The 23,270-nt window shown below is 44.9% G+C and overlaps 1 protein-coding gene across 1 annotated transcript; it reads right to left on the reverse strand.

The window, feature by feature from the left end:
• Positions 1–376: 376 nt before the first annotated feature.
• Positions 377–22,730, reverse strand: LOC130523271 (astrocytic phosphoprotein PEA-15). The gene is made up of 4 exons (XM_057028402.1): positions 22,390–22,730; positions 7,544–7,718; positions 6,814–6,969; positions 377–6,421 (listed from the first exon to the last, which is right to left on the reverse strand). Exons 2-4 carry the CDS (start codon positions 7,713–7,715, stop codon positions 6,357–6,359), a joined length of 393 nt encoding a protein of 130 aa, XP_056884382.1. The 5' UTR covers positions 7,716–7,718; positions 22,390–22,730; the 3' UTR covers positions 377–6,356.
• Between the last annotated feature and the right edge of the window lie 540 nt (positions 22,731–23,270).

Below are 23,270 nucleotides of genomic sequence, written 5' to 3' on the forward strand. Positions count from 1 at the left end.
ATAATTTCATTTCCGATCACATCGTTACTGTGGCGACTCAAAATTTGTTCATAAAATTCCAACATTCACACATCAGAGTCAAGAAATGAGTCTGGTTTCAATCATCAAAACACTTTTGTGGAGTGGTCACAAATGTTATATTAATGGTAGATTTGTTTCCACGGAGTGAGAAAGCCGAGGTTTGTGGGCCACAGCATGCACACTACAGTTTAATTATGGGACTGAGGGTGGTGGGGCTGTCTGATCCGCTTCAGCACAGTGTGTGTCAATAAAATTTTAAAACCGGCTTTGGATGTGTGCTAAAGTTGTGGTTCTGTTGCAGTTTCACCAGAGTATCGCCTCTTAGCTGAAAGAAAGCAACGGCAGGCAGCAGTGGTTAGGTTAGCAAATATATTTTAATATATAATATTTATTTTAGCACAATGACAAAATGGCATAATTACATTTCACTCAAGTCATTTCTTTTAAAACATGACAAATGGCATAATTTCAGTTCAGTCTCCTTTAAATCATGACAAAAAAGCCATTTTTTAGAGTAATACTCGACCGCTGCGACATTATGTCAGAATGGGTTTGGGTCATGTGTTGTGTCAGCTATTTATTATAATCCGGATGAAAAATAAGTCAATAAGTGCGTTTACTTGTGCATCGAAATTAGACTACACTTCTCGCCCTATTGACGTGAATAATTTGTGTAACCGGACTGAAACGATGCAGTTTGCGGTAGTCGGATTATAGGCGGAGATGAGCCGCCTCCCCGCCCGCTGGATCGGCGGTTTACACTTTTACATTGTTGTTCTCGGGCCACATCGTTGATTTATTTATTTTAACGCCATACCACACCAATAAACAGAGAAGTTAGCCAGCGTGTTAGCAGCCATAGCTAAATTAACAGTAGCGATGGACGAGTGTTCGTCTCAGTAAAGTCGTCCGTGAATCGGCGTCACGGCGTTCCAAACATACGTTGCCATAGCTCGCTAGGTTCCCACGTTTGCTACAGCACGCGCCAGACTGTTTGTAAACAACTAAGTGGGACGTTTCTGATTCAAGGTCAGTGAATTATAAGCGAAATGTAGCACATTCGTAGATCATTTTGGCCAATTCCACGTGCACGTGCTCTGGTAAGTCGACTCGAATCCAAGCTATCTGTGGGCGTTAGTCCGGCTCCATTCAGACTGGGCCGATTATAGTCGAGCTAAGGCACCGACAAGCATTTTATGTAATCAAACTAATGCAGGGACTCGTTTTTCTTGTAAGGATGTAAACGCACTTATTCTAAATACCTAGTTTAAGAAGAATCTGCATCGAATTTGACTGAAAACTGTTCCAAACCTATCTGCTTTCAAAATGATTACTTTGTCCGTTGCTAAGCTGTTTCAGTTTCTAACTGCGCTAGCCTACTTCTACTCCATCAAACGTTGGATACCTATACGCCACGGCCACCACATCATTAAGTTTAGTGTAGCATGAACACCACTTGGATAAACATTGAAAAGTCTACTACAGCTAATGGAACTAGATTGGACTGATGATGGCAGCGACCGCAATTAAAATAGTTCCAAAATGTTGAGAAAATGTAGAATATTTATAGAACATTAAGACTTAAAAAAAAAAAGAACAAACGGACTTCTGATCACACCGCAGTGTTCTCACATTGTACATAATTCATGTGCAAATATAACTTCCACATTCAAAATGAATGAAACCTCAGGGGCATTGATACGTACCCCTGAGGGACGTCTACTAAGCACAAAACTGTTGCACCCAGCTGACACCACGGCTTATTTATCTTCCAACACCTTCAACCTGCTAAACTACTCTCAACTACTTGCTCTAACCAGGCACAAAACTCTTACATACCATTTTTTCCTCTTCCTTTTCATTCTCAACACAAAAATAAAAGTAGCTGTGGCGCCTCAAGTGATGGAAGTAGAATATGTAAACACTAATGAACAGTACTAAGAATACAATGTGGAAAAATATATAATTTACCTAAGTTTTGATAAATGTTACCTATTTGAAGTAATTATTTAAAATATCTAATCTGTCATTAGTTATTTTCTATCTTAAGGTATTCAGCTAATCACATTCCTTCTAGTCTCAGTCAAACTAGCACAGCTAACAGCTGTTAATCCCATGTTAGCTAGTGCAAAAACAGAGAGTTCAAGTTCAAATAGCGCTAACCTCACTTTTTGATTTAAATCACAACGTATAAATGCGTATACATTGAGCTAGCTGAAGTTCAACTGATTGTTTACCTGTGTAAGCTATAACTTTTTTAGTCAGCAAGATTGTGGGATAGTATTTACTTAACTGCTAGTTTTTCAATTGATTGAATGATTAAAACTGTGCTGTATGGTGGCAAATCTGCAAGAAAATTTTCTCATGGACATTTGTGACTTTTCTTTTTTACAAATTTGAAAGGCTAATGTCATGAAATAATGAATGCGCAGCTTTTAGTGCTAGCTTTTTTTTAACGCCCACTTTTCTGTGACCTTCATATTTAATACTAAAATCTTTTTCATTAATACGCAATACCAAAGTAATGGCGGAATACATTTTTATGGAACTGGGGACTCGCTTATGAGAAATCCGCCTTCCCAAAACCCAACATTGTCCGTGCAGCTGGCGCAACTTTAGCTTCAATTGCCGTTTCCCACTGTTGTGAGGGCATACAAGGCAAAATTTGTGTCCGCTTTTGTCATGATTTTCAGAAACTCTGAAGATAACTCATTTTACAAGCAGTCACTACAACACGTCCGATCAAGTACGACACATAATTGAAAACATAATATCGTCAAATAGGTAGAAATGAACACCACTTTTTTTAAAAGTCATCCAAAGCAGAGAAAAAAAAAACACGAACAGAGAACAGCGCGAATTATAAAAATCCTCATACAGCCTGCTTAACATCAGATAAGCGATATATTTTCATCCCATTAAATCGTTTCCAGTTAGTAAAACAGAGTCTGGATACAAATAAACAACAATATATAGGCATTAAATAAATTAATTTCATAACAAACACAGTGATGTATATTCAAAATACATATTTACAACCCAAAACGAAAAACTTAAAAAAAAAAAAAAAAAAAAAAACTCTTTCAGGGAGAATGAGACAGTTTGAATTTCTTTGTTTACCTTCAAACGATCTCTATTTATATTTCGGTTTATTATATCAATAATCATCTTGTAGATGGTTTATTCCTTTGCAGCATTTACTAAATTGATATGTACTCTGTAGAAGGAAATCCAGATTCTGACATCATTAGCGAGTGATATGTTAAGATATGGAATCAGACTAGCTACACAGGTGAACATGAAGCAGTCATCTGCAAAGTCGATAAAAAAAAAATATATACGGGACAAACGTCGTTTCTCAAATAAAGCGGAAAGCGAAAAAAGTAACAAATCGCAGCATTTTGATGCTAACGCTGACATGTCTAAACTGCTAAGAGGAGTCACTGCAGGAGATTCTAAAGCATTACAAAGACTGACTTTTTTTTATTATTGATTTTTGCGTGATAGACGACTACACGATCATGTGCATTATTCCATTGGCTAGTGAAATCCAGACAGGGAAAAAAGACGTGGTTACATATATCTAAATTCTCAAGTTGCTAATAAAAGCTTAAAAAACAAGTAGAATGGCCAGAATCCTCCCATGCTGATGTTTTTTTTTATTTTTACAAAATTAGAAACCCATGCTCACCTGCAAATTGGTTTACTTCAGTGTTAATGGTGAGTGCGATTTAGACCTAGTTCTGTCCTCTGTAAAGCTGGAGAAGACCATTACCCATAGATCATAGCAGTACAGGAAGTAACTGCCTCCTCGTTTGCTCTCAAACATGATGAATCCGACTTTTTCCTTGATTTGAGCTGTAGGAGGGCAGTTAGGCTACAGCTTCACTTAGGGTCGGGCCAAGCGTGGGCTAGTCTTAAAGCTAAAGGCAAAACCCAGCCAGAATTCATTTCAAACAGTGCTTTGTCTTTTTGTCTTTTTTTAATGGGTTAGTGATGTATGAAATGTAAGCTGCGAGCTAAATGCTAGGTATTCATGTGTACTGTCATCATTGACGGACTAATGCCAATAATTAGCCACATAGCCACAATCTAAAAATCCAGGATTCCCAGTTAAATGTACCCAAGTGACCATGCAGATCCTGGACTAGCATTTCAGTGGATCCTTGGAATTAACGTCAAACTTCCACAGGTTAGATAGAAGGTTACACGCTAGCTTTTCATTTTGTGTTGAGGCAAATGTGTTTGCTTCGCGGTGTCAAATTGTCACCATACAAATTTCTAACTTAATGAATTGAACTATTTATCCAATTTTCAAAAGGTTTGCCTACTGCTAGCTAGCCCTTGCGTCACCCAGTCTGGTCACTGGTAACTTTTACAGCCGAAGGGATTTGTTCAGAGGAGACGTTGCCGGGTTTTCTAACTGACAGATGCATAGGATATGAATTAATCTCACACTAAAATATACATCAAGCAATAAAAAAGCGATCACGTAAACAGTGATCAAAATAAAAGTCTTGGTCATTGGCACGAGGGTTGCATTTTGGTGCTAACGGACAGGAATGTAGCGGTACCGATTTTTAGGATTTTCTCTTTTGTAAGAAAGATGGGGGCAGAAACGCACCATCGCTCATCATAAGCGTCACCTCTCTGTATCGGCGAGAGCCGTTTTCAGTTACTCGTCTCTACCTCGTCACAGTTTTTGGAAAATTTCGGGGTAAATGTAAAGTTCACTAAGGCTTCGATGGGGGGGGGGACGGGGGAGAGAAAGGAGACACAGTGTTCAAAAAGAACAGTTCTAGTTTAGATTCAACAGTCTTGTTAGCGAAGATGGTGCATGGCAGAAATGGCATAGTCGCGAGCTGTTCTATGTATCTGTTTTTGTTTCCGTACGTTTTTCTTATTCTTAGACCTGCACTTTTTAGCATAAGCTGTCTTCTTTCCAACAGACAAAAATTCATTTCAGTGCAACAAATCAAAAAACAAGAAAATGCTAAAGGGTAAGAAGTCTGTTATATTTGCGTTATCACGTACGTTGACATGGTTTCATTAGATGAAATGTCAAATATACAGTATAGTGGGCATGTGTGGCTGGATGTCCCCTAGATGCAGTGTGGGGCAATATATTATTTCTTGTAATATATTATTTGTATATTTATATATATAGATGTCTATGCTAACTGGCACCTTTTGTTAAAACCTTTATCGTTAAATATTTTATGTGGGTATGAGTGAAAATAAAGACAAATTGTGGCTTTTCTCCCAAAATTGTCTAAAAATGTTGGGCTTTTTTGTAGAGGGACTTAATCATCCGCATAAAGGCAATACGAACAGATCTGACTGTCCTGTTCGGTACGACTAAAGTTTAATTTTGTCCCATGGTAAATTGGGCAAAAGAGGCAAGAAAAAGCATTCTTTATAACTCTGTTTTGTACTGGGCAATTTAATTTTTGTGAAGCTTACTTTTTCTTGCTAAGCTAGCCATCTCATTTAAGAGATGGTTAGCTTAGCACAAAGTATCCAATACACCAGTCATTGTAAAAATCAGTCTGAAAGTCCTCATCTCTCGGCGAGGCAAAATGTAAATCTGGCTTGCCAAGCTCCTGGCTCAGCTAATTTTGGATCTGTATGCTAAGCTAAGCTAACTTGCTCATGGCTCGATAACTGGAATTGACTCTCTGGCGTCTTTCCCAAAGTGTCAAGGCGTCCCTTCATTTGACAAACATGCCCGTGCAAAAAAAGGAGCAGCACATAAAACCAGGGACGTTAACAATTTTTAACTTCCTATAAACTGATGATTAAATCTGATTAAACAGATGCAACAGTTGTCTGATCTGTTAGCATATTTTACATTTCGATGGTTCACAAAGTAGCCACAGTTGCTTTTCCTTGTCCAAAATACCGGAAACTAAAGTCTAGGAGGCGTGATCTGTGCAGCCGCGGGTGTTCTAGCGGTGATAAATTAGCCTTACATGCTGCGTACACACAAACATACACGCGCTCACAAACGTTGCAGACGGTTGCATAAACACAGCATCACAGATCGAACAGTTCACATGTTGCACTCACTCTGACCTGACCCACTCAGATCTTTGGCTCTCTCCTCACACTCCTACACTGTTTTTCCCATCTTCAGATTTCTTCCCCTCCTGTCTGTTTTTCTCGTCTCCCCTCAGCTCGGGAAGCGGCTGCATCGCGGCGGTCTGATTGGTTTTGCGTCGTGGGTGGGTTGTTTTTTTTGTGTCATTGCGCGAAAGACATGGGAGCGGCGGGGTTGGTCAGTTGGTCGGAGCGAAGAATCCAAGATGTAGAGATCAGTGCTTGCGGTTGCCACCTCATGCTTTTTTCGGGGGAGGCGCCAACTTGATGATCTCATCTTCAGAGGGCTGGCGGATGATGTCTTTTTGGGGAAGGGAGGGTAAAGACAGAAATGTTATACTTGAAGACACGAAAAGGCAAGAAGAGTAAGATCAAATCTGTCGGAAGCACTTCCTGAGGAGAGAGGATCTAAGGATCAGGGTTACGACCCATTTGTCCCCACAGAGACTAGACTGAAGTACGAATCATGACAATAACTCTTCATTGCTTCTTTAATTAGACTTTTGCTGTTTGTTTGTCTGGCCTCAAGTTCAATTTAGGCTAAATTTCCCCTGAGAATCGAACGGCGGTGAGTTAAACCTGAGGCCTGAAGCAAAAACATCAAGATGAGAGCAACAAATCAACATGCTTCCTTTTCAAATTTGGCCTTGTGAGCGAGAGCTGAAGAGCGCACGAGCCGACCTTTCGCCGTACCTTTGTATTTCTTGGCTGACGGGATGCGGGTGAGTTTGGTGTCGATCTCGTCGTCCTCAGAGATCTTCAGCACGGTGGTTCGGTACTCCACCACCCTCGTCAGTAGGTCGGGTCGCCGCGAGATCTCAAAGATGTGCTCGATGTACGACAGGTTATCTGCGCAAGACGGGTCATTAGCAGGAAGGAAAAAAGTGGCAAGGCACGGCCCTATCAAAATTTTGGGGGGATCCCAAATTTTTTTAGGGGGGGCAATCAATTTTCCGGCTGACATGGCTGATTTGTATTTATTTATTTAACTTTTATTCATGCAGGAAAAATATTTGAGAACTAATTTTCATTTACAAACAAGACCCAGCCAAAACACCTTATCAGTGACTTCCTTTTGTGAGAAACCTCTGTGACTTTCCACTTTATCCTGGTAGAATCCATGAGCCTTTTCGGCTACACAAACAAATTTGTTGAGATACACAATTAAAATTTAGGATTAATTGTACCCCTTATAGATCCTTGCCAGGGAGGAGGTTTTTTTGACAAGCGCTAGTTCGTATCAAGGACTCGAGCCCGTCCTTCTGCATCCTTACCGCTAACACGTCACTAAGATCGGGTGTTTTGTGGTTATTTTCTTGTACAGTGAGGCAGGTGCATTCAGATAGCAACAAACCAACACCCTGAAAACAGGAAACACCGACTGTTCTGGTAAAGAAATAAGGGTGGATTGCTGGTTCCTCACCCTGAGCCAGCTTGTCATTCTTCTCCAGGTAGCTGAACCACTCCTTGGAGGATGTGATGTTGTTGCTCTGGTCCTCCGGGATGTCCTCCTTACAGGCTGACTTGAGCTGCTCCAAGTCTTCGTTGGTGATGTTTTCAGAGAGGTCACTGAGCAGAGAGGTGTACTCCGCCATGATCTGTGGAGACACATGGAGGGGGGGGCGTTCAAAAAAGACTCAGATTCGCTAAATTTAGCATTCAAGCCTTTTGAGAACTTTGATTCAGATTTAGATTTGAAAAGAGAGAACAGTGGTTCGAGTACTCAGTCCTCAGGTATGCAGCGGTTTGTCTTCCTTCCAAAAAAGCTACCAACACGGAATAGACTATGGTACAAGCAAACAGAAAGCTAAAGCTATAGGGTAATAGTGTGGAGTCTAGAGTCCTTTCTACTGTAGAATAGAGTGACTTGACAAAGATATCCAGTATGGATATTTATTTGATAATAGCGATGATTTGGCTACATATACAGCAAGAGGAGGACTTTATTTTTGTTTGTGTCCCTTGTGGTTGGAGGATTTTTCAGTTCGCCTCTCCACCAGCACATGGTTTATGTTTGCTTCGCTTACGTTGTCCTGCCATTGATGCATCTGGCAAGAGGTTGCGTGTCTATGTGGCACGTTACGGTGGGGGCTGGCACCGACCGCCGTCTGCCTGGGATCCTCTCGGTTTCAGAAACACACAGGAGCACCCTGGTGAGTGACCTATATAGCAGAGCTGCACTTACCTGCAGCTGCCACTAGAGGACCTGTAATAGCCGAGCTGGTTTTTCGCTCGAATTCTGACAAAAGCCCGACTGCTCGCTCTGGACTTGTGAGTAGATTGGATTTGGAAGTTTGTGATTCCAAGAACATTCCCTCAGAGTTCCAAGACCAGCAGAGTAGCCAAATCCAACAGCTAACAGCTGCTTTCAGTGTAAAAGCACAGATGTAAGATTCATCAAATGCAGCTTGGCTGCATGTGTGTTGTGTGTGCAAACCGCAATGTTCAAAGTTGACTTTTAACCGCACTTGCTCGCCAACATGTAGCTTAAGTCTGCGCCTTTCTCCTGCTCGCCGGCATCATGTTCGTGTTCCGCTGTTTGCGTTTTGAGGACAAAAATTCCTTCCTTTACACTTCAGTCCTGTGCTGGGCATCAGTGGTGAGCGTATGGACGCGTCCCACGTGGTTTATTGAAGGTCAGTTTTGTTTTCCTGGTCTCTGATGGCCAGTGGTGGCATTTGATCCATCTCCACCAACTCAACCTCAGAGCGTGAGCGCAACGATGGCAAAGTGAGGCTACACTGCATGTGTTTTTACAGAGTGTGTGTGTGCCTAGAATGGCACATTAATCTCCTCTTGAACTTGCTCAATCAACACAAAACGATGTAAAAGAGTGTGTGTGTGTGTGTGTGTGTGTGTGTGTGTTGTTCTTGATCCAGGTCGCTCTCGCCGCTCCGTGTTTTGCACCACAATGGAGTGGTGCTGCTTTTGTGTGCATGTTTCACAGGAATGAGGGGAACAAAATCAATAGCTGGAGCAGCTACAACGTCGCGTATTTCACCCCCTCCAGGCTGCCCCCATTTTCTAAAGCACGAAATTTACCAACTTTATGAAAATTGTTAATGCTTTAGGTGGTTTTTGGTATTTTTAGCAACAATACAGTCATGACTAGCTAAAGTCAAATATCTCTATAGCTGTAAAACTTTGATTAATAACTTTGATTAATTCCAACTTGATTGGATTCTGAAATATCTGATTTTGCAACTTTCTTGCACATCTTTCTTGATGTTAATTGGATGTTTTGGGTTTTTTTGTTTAAAAATGGCGCAATAATGACGGGATGCTAACGTGGGGTTAAGTGAAACTGGAAGCATCAGATAAACTGAGTCTACATAAAAGGCAAACCAGACATTTTTGAGCCATTAAAACCAGTTAAAAGTGCTTTATTTTGTTAATTTTTAAAGGACCCCCCCCCCCCCCACACACACACACACACACAGTGTTATAGCCTGATACTGCCACCACACAGACCCACTGTGCTTCTATTCTCGTGAACACAAACATTCTTCTGTCTGCTCATTCGCGTGCGTGTGCGTGCGTGTGCATGTGCGCCTGTATGTGTGTAAGAGAAAGGCGTAGTGAGCTTCAGCTTGATTTAGCAGAGGCATTAAAAAAGGAAAACACAGCTAAACTAGAATACATTAATGACTGAGCGTTTATGGGATGTAACATGGAGAACTCTGTTTATATCCTCGCCTAGCATAACAACTCCACCTGACCAAAGGTGGAGCCTTAAAATAATCCGGAACAACTGGCTAGTAAAAAGGCTGGACCCCCTTTTGCCTGCGGTACTGTCTTCATTCTTTGTCCCATACTTTCAACCAGGTGTTGGAAGGATTCCTCAGAGATCTCGGCCCGTGTGAGCAGGATAGCATCACGCGGTTGCTGCCGATTTGTTGGCTGCACAGCCGTGATGCAGCCTCACTTTCCTGTTCTTAGCGGACTGGAGTGGCCGCCGGCGTGGTCTCCTGCTGCTGTAGCTGAGCATTCGGAGAGGCTGTTCTCCATTCCTTGCTTGTAACCACTGGTTATTTATGTACCTTCTAACTTTCTGTGATCGAGCACCAGTCCGCCCATTGTCCCCCGACCCCTCACATCAATGCATTTAATGCCTCATTGGGTATTTCCTCTTTTTGGGACGATTCTCCATAAACCCCAGAGATGGTGGTGAGTGAAATTCCCAGTAGATCAGCAGTTTCTGAGATACTGAGAGCAGCCAGAGAACAGCCAGGCCACGTTCGGAGGCACTTAAATCCACTTTCTGTCCCCGTCCAGATGCTCGGTGTGAGCTTCGATGTCTGGATGCGTTGAGTTGTAGCCAGTGAGAGCATATCCAGCTTACTTATTTTTCCAGTTGTTTTCCATTTGTCTCTCGCCGTTTGATCTGATCTGTCATGGTTTTGACACACACACACCCATTCACCCCCCCCCCCCCCCCCCGACAGATTCTTTAGGGGGTGTTGTTCCGCATAAATGTGCCTCAGCAGGTGAGCGACAAAGGCAGTCACTCAGCAGTCAATCAATATGTTCCTTTCAGTGTGTGTGTCTGTGTGTGTGTGCATGTTAGTGTGCTGAGATCTAATTAATCTCGATGTTCAGACATCAGATCTGTTATTTTATTTTCCAACACAAGTCTCGTTTTTCTTTTTTTATTTCCAGTTGCTCTGATAAACAACCTGCTGCTTCGATGTGATGGTAAGATAACACACACACACACAAGCACACACACACACACACATCACAATGAAAAAAAATACATTCACCCGCCATACCAACGATGGTTGCCATGGAGATCAGGCCTGGCTTTGCCTTTAGGCCCAAAGGCTGTTACCTAGCGACAGGGCAGAGACCATCACTCTCCCACCTCTTTCAAAATAAGTGTCGCGCTGGATTTCGAGCAACTAACAAACCAAATTGCAGTTTATAACAATAACATCCATGTTTACAGTCGACTGCACAGTGGATCTTTTGCCTGTTTGCGCCTGATATTACACTTTTGAGGACGCAGGAACTTTCTGTAAAGGTCAGGGTGTTTTCGAGGGGTTGCTCAGTACCAGGGAGAAGAACGTCGCCATCGAAAGTTTTTGTTCAAAGCGCCGCGCGACATTTCAGAACGCCTCACTCCTGTTCGTCTTTGTCTGCCTTTCCCTCTCGCCCTACACCAGAGTGTGATTCCCGCCCACTCCGCTTTACACAAATCTGTTTTCTCTTCCCAAATATTGCACCGAGCACTTCTGTCACTCTGGAGAGGTTACGTAATTACTCATTTGGGTCGTCGCGCGTCTGTCCGTGTAATAAACATGTCAGAACGAAGCGACAGTGAGCGGAAAATGAGGTTTATAACAGCAGAGACAACAGATCTGTCAAGAACGGCGCGTTGTTACTTCTGAAAGAATAAACCTGAGGTTCCCCGAGTCTGCAGAATGTCCTCTATGACCCTTGAAAAGTCCTTTTCATCATAACGATCCTTCAAACTATGAAATGGATTCATTAATGGATACTTTATGATTTAATCATACCGGAGTTGAGCAGGAATGGGGGGTCGTTATGACTTCACGGGCAAGGTTCCATTTTGCTAAGCGTGAGTTTGAGGGCGATGGAAAGGGTTAGCGAGGGTGGCATTTGCTGCTTCACACAGTACGGGGGTTTTTAACTGCTAAACATACACGTCTGACATCTGGTACATGCATTCGTGCCATTTGGAAAGGTCACGCTAAAGCTCTAAGGATGCTCCTCATCAGAAACCCCGTGGCCGTCTTGTCTTTGGCTTCGGGGAGGGCAGGAAGTTTCCACAAGAACAGGAACATCAGTCAAATACCAGCGTTTAACGACGAGGTGTTCTCTCTCCTTTAGGATAGACGGCTACGTAGTTAGCATCACATGGTAGCGGGGCGAAACCGTGAGACCCAGGTTGAAGATAGCATTAGAGTTCTATAAAATCCCGTCTCCGTGTCTGTCCATTCCCACCTCGGCGCCACCTCGCTCCCGCTCAAACCAACGAGTCTGGACAGCCCAAGTGGAGAGATTGAGCTTGCGTATGGGATTAGAGGACGGGAGGAGGAGGAGGCTCGTCTCTTCTCCTCACAGGCGGCCTCGTGTCCAATGAGGCGGCGTGCACTGCCAATGCTTATCTGTTCAAAAGCCCGGAGCGAGGGAGAGGGCGCGGGAGGGAGCGATACGGAGGAGAGAGGCAGCGCTAATCTGGGGAGACGCAGCGATGCGCCGCAGAATATAGGCCACTGGCCCATTTTTTTCCCCTCATTGACGAGAAAAGAAGATTTAGCGTGTAAAAATAGTGCTGCTGATTCAGACACCTTCATCTGTCGTTCACTGTCACGCAGTCAGTGCGTCTCCTGCTTCCTGATTAAGATCAACGCTTCACGTGTTACCGTCATCTTTTATGACGGCCACAGACTTTCGATCCTTATTTTGACAAAATCAATTGTAGCATGTAGCTTTTACGTGCATGCTTGCTTGCTCGCACCCCCCTCATGGGCCTCAGCTGAACGTGTTCATGCGTACCTGATTGTACGTGAGTGTAGGTCAATGAAAAAGAGCGAGTAAGCTGCTGCTGGAGACCTTCGGACAAAAGCTACGTTTCAGATCAATGCCTGGAATTCTTGGTTGAAAAAATGGGAAAACTTTCCCTTCAGAAATTCGGCATGTTGTTAATACCAGTTAAAATTGTCCGCGGGAATTGTCCGAATGTGCGGTTATTTTGGCCAATCTGATTGAACCCACCATCACAGGTTTGGATCCTGACAAACAGAGGAAGGAGAGAGAGACTGGGAAATAAAAGATCCCTCGGGGAGGGCGTCGTGTGCCAGGGAGACCTGGCTGCAATTGATCAGCTGAGGTTTAAACTTCCTGCTGTCTCCATGGACACATTTCCTGGCCTGGGGTTTAGGGCAGCGGAAAAAACAGCAGCCAAGGGAGGGGAGGAGAGCCGGAGCAGCTGGCCGAAGAATTCAAAGCAGAGCTAAGCCCTTCAGCATTGTTCGGCACATCCCCTTTCCGCTCCTCTGCCGGGCTCTTCCCCTCAGGGCTTTACCGAGAGGTGCGTTTTAGACTCCGCCGTTGCTGAACGTTGCCTCGAACAAAGAAAGTTGAAGGTTTTATCACATTAAACTTGGCTGTCCCACTAAAATGATACAATTAAAATATTACGTCTCAATCCGACCCAGGCTTATCTTCACAAGCCCTGTGCTGCCACCTTGATAACTGCTAGCATGTTAGCTTAACGAGGAATGGGGCAGGGATGATGTTGTAGATTCCTCCTGCTGATTGTAAATTCACTTCATCGTGTCTCCAAGAGAAAGACGGTTGTGATTTATAGAGACGGTGGGAACTGAAGGTAGATAGGTGGGAGTGAGTCCAGGAACGCCAGGAGCCCGCAAACGTATACAAACGCGCTCTGACAGCCGCACAGTGGACGTTCATCCCGGCAGGAGAATCCTAGTCGCTCGGTGACCCTGCGGCAAAAGCGGGTCACAGAGGCAGCCAAACGAGGCAGCGGCGGTGCGCTGTCACGCAATGGCATCCCAACCGCGGGGAAGCGCTGAGTAGGTTTTATTCCCCTAATCCATTAAAATCCCACTTCATGTGGCTGAGCTACCTTTAGCACCTGATATAGCAGCAGTCAACAGGCGTTACAACTGTTTAGGCTTCCAGGCGTGCTGCGGTTTATTAATGTTTAAAACTTTCACTTTTAATGATGCACATGATGTGCCTCAAGGCAAAAATGAGTCCTAAAAATAAGTTAGTACTACCTTTTTTGGCAGCTAGCTCAAAATGATCTGTTTCCTGTTTTACCCAATGGGATTTCTTTGCAGAAAATAGCTTAAACATCAATATAAACCGTGATGAATGGCAGAAAAAGTAATTTAAATGATGGTGAGGGTGGCGTGGTTCACAAAGGTGTTTCCAAAGCTGCTGATCTGCAGGGAATTTTCACACCGCGCTGAGGAGTTCACAGCAGATGTCCAAAAAAACCATCATTAGGTGGCACAACTGGTGTAAAGAAGCTAAGTCTGAGGGGTCCAAAGCCAGATCAAAGGAGGTGGCGTTTAATTTGATGCAGGGTGGAATCGGGATATTGTTGTTTCTTCAAGGTAATTTGAGGAACATGCCTGAAACACGTCTGAAACCTTTCACGTGCTGTGACAGTTTGAAAAACCGCGGAATTGATGCTTCATTAGCGTTTCATGGAAGATAAAAATATCCGCGTGCCTCCGGGAGGAGAGAAGATGAGGATGGGGAGGGGCTGGCCGCGTGGATGCGCAGATGAGGCGAGGATACGGGCCGCCCTGCTGCGCCTTCCGTAACAATGCAACTTCCAGGCGGACTCAGACAAAAGGTGCAAATTGAGAGCTGACGTCAGCCTCTCCAGTCGCCTCGCTGTGAAGTCGGAAAATCTTCCCTTTTTGCTGTCTTGTCTCCTTCGGTAAAAACGGAGCTCCGACAAACGATTCTCTCGTTGCAACGTTATCTTTGGCTTCCACAGCGTGACCTAACCTGTAATCACCGTAGCAGAATGCAACAGCAACGAAGCTAAGATGCTCCAGAGCTGGTTCCATCTATGAAACTGTGCTTTGGCTAATTAGCGTTGACTGCCTTTCATACTCTGTCGCCAATTAGCTGATTAGAACAGTCTCACTTATTAGCAGCAGCAAAATAAGGTGATTTCATTTGGCCATTAGCTTAGCACCTTTCTTATGGAATCCCCACTTATAGACCTATACGTTATATACAGTGATACAAGAGAAGCGTTGAGAGTGTCAGCTTTGGATTGAAAGTTCTCTTCCACATGAAAGCAAGCGGGAAACCCATTGGGACCGTCGTACAGGTGACTGAGACGGACTTATTCAGCTGCAGTTGCCCCCAGAGAAGAACTGTCACATGTTTGATTTGTTGCCCAATAATCACACAAATCGGAGCGAGGCAAAGACTGAAATGTACGGGCGCCGTTGGCCGAGAAAAAAAAAAACAAGAGCAGGGCCCAGGGCAAGAAAGGATAACGAAGATAAAGGGTGCGGAAGGACTCACAGAGAGGCCTGACATGAGTTCTATCCAAGCTGTGGAGATCATCGCCCGTCTTTATCGCAGCATATGTCTCACTGGGATTAACATTTGAGCTGTGAAGGCGTTTGCCACGCTAACCCTGCGGCTAACCCGCGCATTTAGCATTGAGAAGAAAATGTGGCATTAATTCGCAAACACTTCTGCGTTTAGTCGGGATTCATAAGAATAAAAGAGAGAAGTGTAATTCGTAACAGCGTGTTAGTCCTTCAGACGGTTCCTTCCTCGTGACTCTGAGGCGACGTCTCGCCGGCCTCGTTTTCAGCTATCACATCCTCACACCCTACGACGCTAAGCACTCCCCTTTGCCTCTCCTCCATTCACCCCCAGCTCATTCACTCCCCCCGCTTTCATTTTGATCCTCCTCTGCAGCTCTCGGCTTTTAACAATCGGTAATAGGACAACGAGGCTTCGGGCCTTTCAGTGGTTTGTTTTAATGGCTCTCTGACACAAACAGGCGGCGCTCTGGATGTCCAGATGTGGTCACGATGACCGAAGTGGTGGTTTTATGTTCATTTATTCTGATAAAGTAAGAAGAAAAGAGTAGGGAGAGAAGACAATAGAGGACTAGGAGGACCAATTAGGGCTACGCTTGGTCCTGTGAGTCTTATTAGGTTCAAATTAGCTTTAGGTGCCATTGGATTGGCAGAACATAAGCTAAGATGCCTCCCCCACCCTTCTGCCAGGAGCGTCTCTGCAGGTTGTTCACAGCTGGAGGCTCCATCTATGAGGTGTCAACCCTGCCGCGGGCTTGAATTCTGATTTCTGGACCCTCGTTCTATTTTTAGCAAGAGGCTAACAAAGAGCGCCACTAATGTCGCCGCCACAATCCCTCACTGGGCTTCAGTGCTACAGTTTTGGTTTTTAATCTGTTGGCTCCAGACGCCAACCAGGCTACAAAGAAAAAGAGCACCTTTCATGATGCCGGCGTGATGGCGCACTCGCCCGGAGAAGAACTAAAATCATAATAACACGATAATGATACGCAGGTGGCACAAACTCCTGCGTAGGCGCATCTTTTCAAGGTCGAGCATTTGACGGACACCTGTGCGAAACCCACAGTTTGGCCTTCCCAAAGCTGTTATCAGCACGTTAGCATTGTCTCCGTGCTTTCCTCCCCCGTGACTGACCTGTATTTATGGTTGTGAAACATATGTAGGAGTGTTTAGGCGCATCGCTGACTTAAACAGCAGCTGCCATTTCCCCTGTTGTTTTGGAAGTATTTACTTTCTGCAACTAGCCTGTTTCCCTTTGCTATGCTAGCAGGAATGCTAGCTCTAAAACCCTTAACATGTATAGATTAGAGGCAAAAGTCTTGCATACAACTGGGTAACTGCCTAATTGGGCACGTTGTAAGCCAGAGGGAAAAAACGAGGGAGACTCGATTGTTGAAAACAAGTTGCAGTCCAAACTAGCAGAGTAGCTCAGCAGGCATTACTCCGGATGTCGGCATTCTCCACGCTGATAATGGGGCTGTGGCTACACCGCTGTAATGCACAGTCGACCAAGGCTGGCTCGGTTCCAAACTGAGAGGCAGCGAGGAAAAGGAACAGGATGCCATAACCTCGCCTCGCACAGTGGACAAGAGCAGCAGCTGCAAACACAAACACAGAAACCAGGCCAGAGCGCCCACGCCTGCACCAGCCCACATGGATGCACGGAGCTCCGGGAGAAAACAGGCGGTTTAGAACCAAACACAGCTACAGCCTCGCGCGCGGTGGCAAAGCGGTGGCTGCGGCCGTGCAGCAGGAGGTCCAGCTGGCGGAGGAGCGAAGGAAGAAGAAGGTTTTTGTCGAAATGTCGCCTGTCCCGCCCAATTCTCACCCGTGTGGGCGAGGAAGCCTTTCAAATCTGACCATTGGACAGCGGTCGTATGGATTCCGGCCTGCTGCAGGCCAGGAAAGGAAAACGGAGAGCTAGCATGTTTTCTTGACACTGTTCCCGGCATTCTGCTTCCTCCTCCTGCAGTAACGCTCTTATCGAGCTCTTATTGTTGCTCAGCTGCACCGTCAGCGTCGTGGTTACCACGGCATGAGTGAGACGTAGTTAGGCATTTTGAACAACAGTGGCCTGATGAATGATTCATGCTGTTATTAGCTGTAAATGGTTTGCATTTTTACACATCTGCTTACGTTTATGTCATAAATGGGACGCAAAAACCAAGTAAAGCTCAAATGAGTGTCGTGCAAAATGTCATTACGAAATAATCACTGCAGTTCAGTAGCTTAATAACCCTTAATTCATATTTGCCGGATATGAACTAGCTCAGACCGAGAAGATGTGTAACAACTCCTTAGTTTCATCTCAATTTTGTCTTATGACAAGTGTAATTTGATTGAGGAGCGGTGCTATGCAGAGGGAGTATTGCTAGCGGGAGGAAGAGAAGGGTGGGCTAAAGAAAGGGAGGAGGAAGGAGGGCTGGATTGAGTCATCATCGCGGCCATCGTCTGAGCCGACGGGGGAGAGCACACGCGGTTACAGGGGGGAGGTAAATGGCAGCTCCCCCTTGCCTTTCCGTCACGCCAACATGGAGCCAAATAGCCAGGGATCGCCAAGGGGGGGAATGTCCATCTATTAGATACGCGCACGCCAAAAAAGGACACCGAGGGTCCATTAGCGACGAAAGACACCCTTCAGTCCGTTTCAGACCAAAATGTTCGGATTCTCCGAGGCCGCCTTCCTTTCTCCATCAGTGGCGCGTTAAGCGTTTCGGTAGCAGCAGGAAATTGGGAGGAAATGAGGCTGAGTCGATCACCAGCACCTGGGGATGTTCAGCCATCTAATTGCCATCCTTTACCTGCCGCTCTCTATCGCCTCCTCACATTACATCTCCATTACTGACTCCTCTAATAACGGAGCCGCAGATGAATTCGGGGCTGGGGACAGAGTGCAGTCCCCATATTTCATCCGCCACCTTATTGAGCTAATATGTCACTATTAAACGAGCCTTCCCACTGGCAAAGCTGGATGATTGCGCTAAGAACCTGTTGATGGCGAAAGCTGCGGCGCGTGTTTGGCCTTCTCGTTTCATACGAGCGCTGCTAATTAGCCCCTAACGCAAAGCGTAGCTAAAGAAAAAAGGAGATATTTTTAGAAATATCTGGTAACGACTCAGACAACTTTAGCTTCAGAAGGATATCACGATGTCGAAACAGCTTCCTGGCGATGATGTGGATCGCCTGTGGCCGCAAATAAGACGATGTTTTCAGAGTACGCTGCGTTTGTTTATGTCTCATCATCTCATTTACTACCTGAGAGTGAAGCTTCAAGGTTTACTCCCACTGAGTGATGGGATGTAATAAGCCTGGGCCGAGATAAAAGTTCGAGACAAATTGCTGCGCGCTGTGCCAAACCTTCGAGAGGATCACGTGTGTTTTAATGCGCGACATTAGCAGCCAACGCGACACGTTATATTAGCAGCGGTTTAATCTGCGCATCCAGGCTGCAACGCCGCGAGCAATCGGTGGGTACACAGGTCCCCAAAGGGTTACATAAACACATTTTATCAGCCGGAGTAGAACGGGAGAGAATATGTGTGTGTTCCATCTGCGTGGCTAAAAGGTTAACCTGATTCCTTAGGCTTTTTTGTTCCCAACTGCAGAATATACAGAATAAATCTACAGAAACGGGGTAATGGCATTAAGACGGCACAGATACAATATAAATTCATAGAGATAAACATGACAGTCATGGAATAGTCAACAAGAAAGCTGACATGCCTGTGTTTCACCTGTAGAAGTTCTACAAAAAATGTTGAAGGGTTGGGACATTAAAGGTGGTATAAAGGCTACAAGATGGATCACCTGGGCAACACAAAATGTCAGATTAAGGCATGAATTTCTCCATCCAAACATCCAAAACTGTAATAAATCTGTTGCGAAGCCTCCTGAAGTCTCCTCCCTCCAACCGCCACCGCTGCTCCGGTCAAATCAACTCTTATCACATCCAGTCAAAGCCAGGGCGGCATTTGATTCAGAGTGAAGTAGATTACCCCCCCCCCCCCCCCCCCCCCAACAAATGGGGCCAGGGCAGAGCCAGCACAGGCATTTAATCCATTATTCTGAACGCCGCCCGTCGGCCCGCCAGTGCTTGTGAGACGCTGCCACAGCTGCGTCGAGGGAGGCGGAGCTATTTTCTAACTCCCTCCATCCAAAAAAAACAAACGAAAACCTTGAAGTTGCAAGTAAAAAACAGGAATCCAGAATTCTCTGCATTCGCCAAAACTATAACACAGCTGATAAACCAGCAGACAGAAGAATACCTGGTTGCCGTTGGCGTACTGCTAGCACAGTAATCGAACATCGGCGCTGCCAAGCGGATGCAGGGGGGGATTAAATCCGTGTTGCCTTTTTATTTACCATGTGGCAGCGGCCTCGGAGAGAGAGGCTTAATCTCTGTGGCCTCAAATTAAGGGTACGATGCATCCAGGGCAATGTGGACAAGCACTAAAGACACTTCCTACGCTGCTTCGGGATATAAGGTACATATCACGATATAATCCTCCATAAAAGCAGCAACTAAGAAAGAAAATCCAATATCGATGAATCGGAATCAATATTTCCGTTTCCGGCAGATTGTTCCAAATAGTTTAGCCTTTCCCATTTCATTTGCGATATTTCGCTATATTGTCATCCACTATCTTGGACTTTTATATCGCAATCGAACGATAAGTATTGCCATATCCCGATAGATTATCTCAGTAACATTATGCTGTGTGGTTCTAAAAGTCTCCTAGTTTGTGTTAAATTGAGAGAAAAGCATGACCCTTCACCAAAATATTTATAGTCTTATACAACACGTCAAAACTCTTAGCAAAACATTCAGCTAAAAAGGACACATATGTAACTTGTGCTTATACTTGTTTGCACTAAAAACACCCCAGATGTTTTAGCACATGCAGCTGGAGCTTACCTACGCTAGCTGCATCTAACTTTAGTTAGAATCTAGCCTCCGTCACCACAAAATAGCAACTTCTGATGCCGCAGTGATGAAGCCACACACGTACAATTGTAACTCTGATGTGTGATTACATTTACTTCATCACGTTGTATTTTGCTAACGTTAATAAATGGGACTTTGCTTCACTCGTCAAATTAGAGTTAATGCTAATGCAGAAGCTGTCAGAAACAACGCGGGTTTGACTTCCGCTTCAGTCAGGCAGTGACTGGACGACTGGTTGCTAAGATTTAAGTCTGTGGCGGTCGGGTTTGTCGTGTTTAAGTCTGTGGCGAGGAAGGGGGTGAAACATCCGTGTATCTGGTTTCGTCTGGGCAAGGTTTTCGCACGTTTGCAGAAGCGGCTGCATCCTTAGGTTTCACTTTGACTAATTACGACCTCTTGATGGTGTGAACAGCTTGCTGACGAGAGAAGTGACGGAAAACAAAAACGAGCATGTTTGTTTTCAGTTTTTCACCACTTTAACAGGCATCTTTACCGAAATAAAATAAAACAAAATGAATCGACGCCTTCAAATGCTCATCCACAAACATTCAGCAGTGCCGTCGTTGTGTGTGTGTATGTGTGTGTTTTCCACTACACAGAGAGGAAGGGAACTAAAGGGAGGAAGCACATTTCTGCTGCGCTGTCCACTTTTGTCTGTTTGTCCATTTGAGGAGACGGTCAATACGTATGAGAAGGGCCGTCTCACGTAAAGCTGAGTCACCCTCACCAGCTCAATGATGTTAACCTCAAAACTACCCTCAATTTCTTCTCCAAACCGCATTTTAGTCCCTCTGGGAATATCAGAACACCCCTGAACCCTCATAAACCTGCCAGGACGCACAGATTAGCAGCGTAGCGCGCGGGAACACCGCGGCCCTTCACAAAGCACACAGGGGATGGAGGGAAATCGATCTTTTTTGTTGTACTGGGAATTTGGAGGGGGTGATGTGAATGGAATGTAGCCTCACAGGAAGTGGACGGACAGTTGTCAGGCTGTGCACGTGTTACAAGTACAAGAAGTACTCTCATTAATGTACAGCAAGAGGGTTTTTTGTCGGGTTGAAACACCCCCTCGGATACAGATGGTAAATTCAGAGTTCTGCTTATCCAGATGTGTGCTAGTGCACCATGCTAATCATGTAAAAAGGCAGGGGCTAAGACATGCAGGGTCAGGTAGGCTAACATTACATGTTTGGCATCAAAAAGTCAAATGTGAATGATTGTGGCTTGCAGACAATCAAGCGGCACCAGTAAAGCAACGTGGACGGGCCAGAGTTTGGTTAAACCTGGAGTGCTGGAGCTCTGTTCCCCCTCAACAATCCATCCTGAGAAACTTCAACCACCCCTGGATCAACACGGTGGTGAGTAGATCATTTCATTTTGATGGAAATAACCCTTTTATGGCAAAATAGAATCACAATGGGAACTTTTTTAGCGCGAGCCTAGTTGAACTATTAACCAGTTTTTGACAATCACAAAGTGTGTAATCACGAGCACACACACACACACAGAAAAGGGAGGGGTTGCAGGCCAGATTCATTCATAAAAGACCCACCCTTTTCCTATCCATGCGCACTATTGCAGGTGGTTGCCAGGGGTCACGACTGCCTCTTTCCTCTCATTGAATTACATGTCCATTCACACACTTTAATGTAATTTGGAGCAAAAGAACTACAACATTCAAAAGTTTATAGATGCAGTTGTAGAAACGTCGGAGAATGAAACAGGCTCTTACTGACCAGTGATTCTGGAGAAGTTTAAAATAAAGTGTCTGTATGCTATTTACCAAAGTGACGCTAAGAGCAATTAGCATCAGCGCGGATGCATTAAAATCCATGATGAAAATTGGAAATTTACGAAATCGTCATATTAACTGAGTCATGGTTTTTCCACAATTCTTCCTGAATTTCATTTACTTTCGTCACGACGTTTATAACACCGGGAAATTCCCAAATAGTTGAGTTTCACCCCCCCAAAACCCCCCAAAAAATGAGTTTTACGAAGAACTTTCTTCCGTGTTCTGCGTCCAAAACCACAAACCGATCGGAAATGTGGTTTTCCAAGCTGACATTGAAGTATCCACTCGCCCGGTCGTGTAACGGTATGAATGAAGGAGGATGACTATTCTCAACTCCTTCTCATTCACTATTTTAAAAATGATAAATTAGCACACGCAGGCGTAAAACAGAACAATAGCCCTAAATGAGAAAACAATATAGGCGAAAAGGGGCTGAAGCGGAACGTACTTACCGCGAAAAGCAGCAACAATGAGTCAGCTACAGACGCGGGAGTTGAGATAATCTCCTGTGGATGTCACGGGAAAGCAGCTCTGTGCGAGTTTAATGTCAGTCGGAAAAGGCAAGACGGGGGGATGTGCTGCGGAATTCGGTTTCAAAAGGAGGACACTCCGCCGGGCTCGGCTCGTCGGTGCGGCTCCGCTGGTCGGTAGCACTCGGCTCCCGTGTGCGTGGGTGATGCTGCCGTGGAGGGGGCGCGGTGAACTGACAGAGTTCGCGATGGTCGTGACTCCGCTCGATGTCCGTCTGTCTGCTGCTCTGTCACCGGCTGCTGGAGCCCGGATACGCCTTCCTCCTCCTCCTCCTCCTCCTCACCCCCCCCCCCCCCCCCCCTCTCTCTCTTTCTCTCTCTCTCTCCCCCCCTCTCCCCCCGCCATCACGGTCAACACGTTGTCTGATTCGTCCAGAGATCGTCTATAGAAGACACTCGTTCACTCTGTGGAAGTAAACCGGACCTTTTGAATGGTCGATAATGTCGTACAAACTTTATTTAGAAGAGACAAATCAACAAAACGCAGCGAGCCGAACGTAAAATACCCCGGTTCCTTCCAGGGTATGAGGAAAGGAAATAATAGGGTCGGGGAAAAACAACAAAACATTACGCGTTCATTTGGGCTGTTCGCATCGTCGTTTGTTAGTGTTCGCAAAAAATAAAATAAAACTCTCTCGGATGTAATTTATCACTGGGATGGGGTAAATGTGACTTTGTTTTTGGAATAGTTCACTTTCATTTATAGGTGGGAAACAATTTCACAGATGCTCAGAAACGATCGTACAATGATTTTTAGGTCCTGAACGAGAAAAACCCTCCGTGTTGGAAAAAAAAAGTATTCA

The sequence above is a fragment of the Takifugu flavidus genome, chromosome 3 (assembly GCF_003711565.1).
Source record: "Takifugu flavidus isolate HTHZ2018 chromosome 3, ASM371156v2, whole genome shotgun sequence".
Lineage (NCBI taxonomy): Eukaryota > Metazoa > Chordata > Actinopteri > Tetraodontiformes > Tetraodontidae > Takifugu > Takifugu flavidus.

Excerpts from the sequence above, each read along its gene's own strand:
- LOC130523271 (XM_057028402.1), bottom strand. The coding sequence starts at position 7,715 with ATGGCGGAGTACACCTCTCTGCTCAGTGACCTCTCTGAAAACATCACC. Across the intron at positions 6,970-7,543 it reads GAATGACAAGCTGGCTCAGG|ATAACCTGTCGTACATCGAG; the intron begins GTGAGGAACCAG and ends CGTCTTGCGCAG. Across the intron at positions 6,422-6,813 it reads GTCAGCCAAGAAATACAAAG|ACATCATCCGCCAGCCCTCT; the intron begins GTACGGCGAAAG and ends TTCCCCAAAAAG.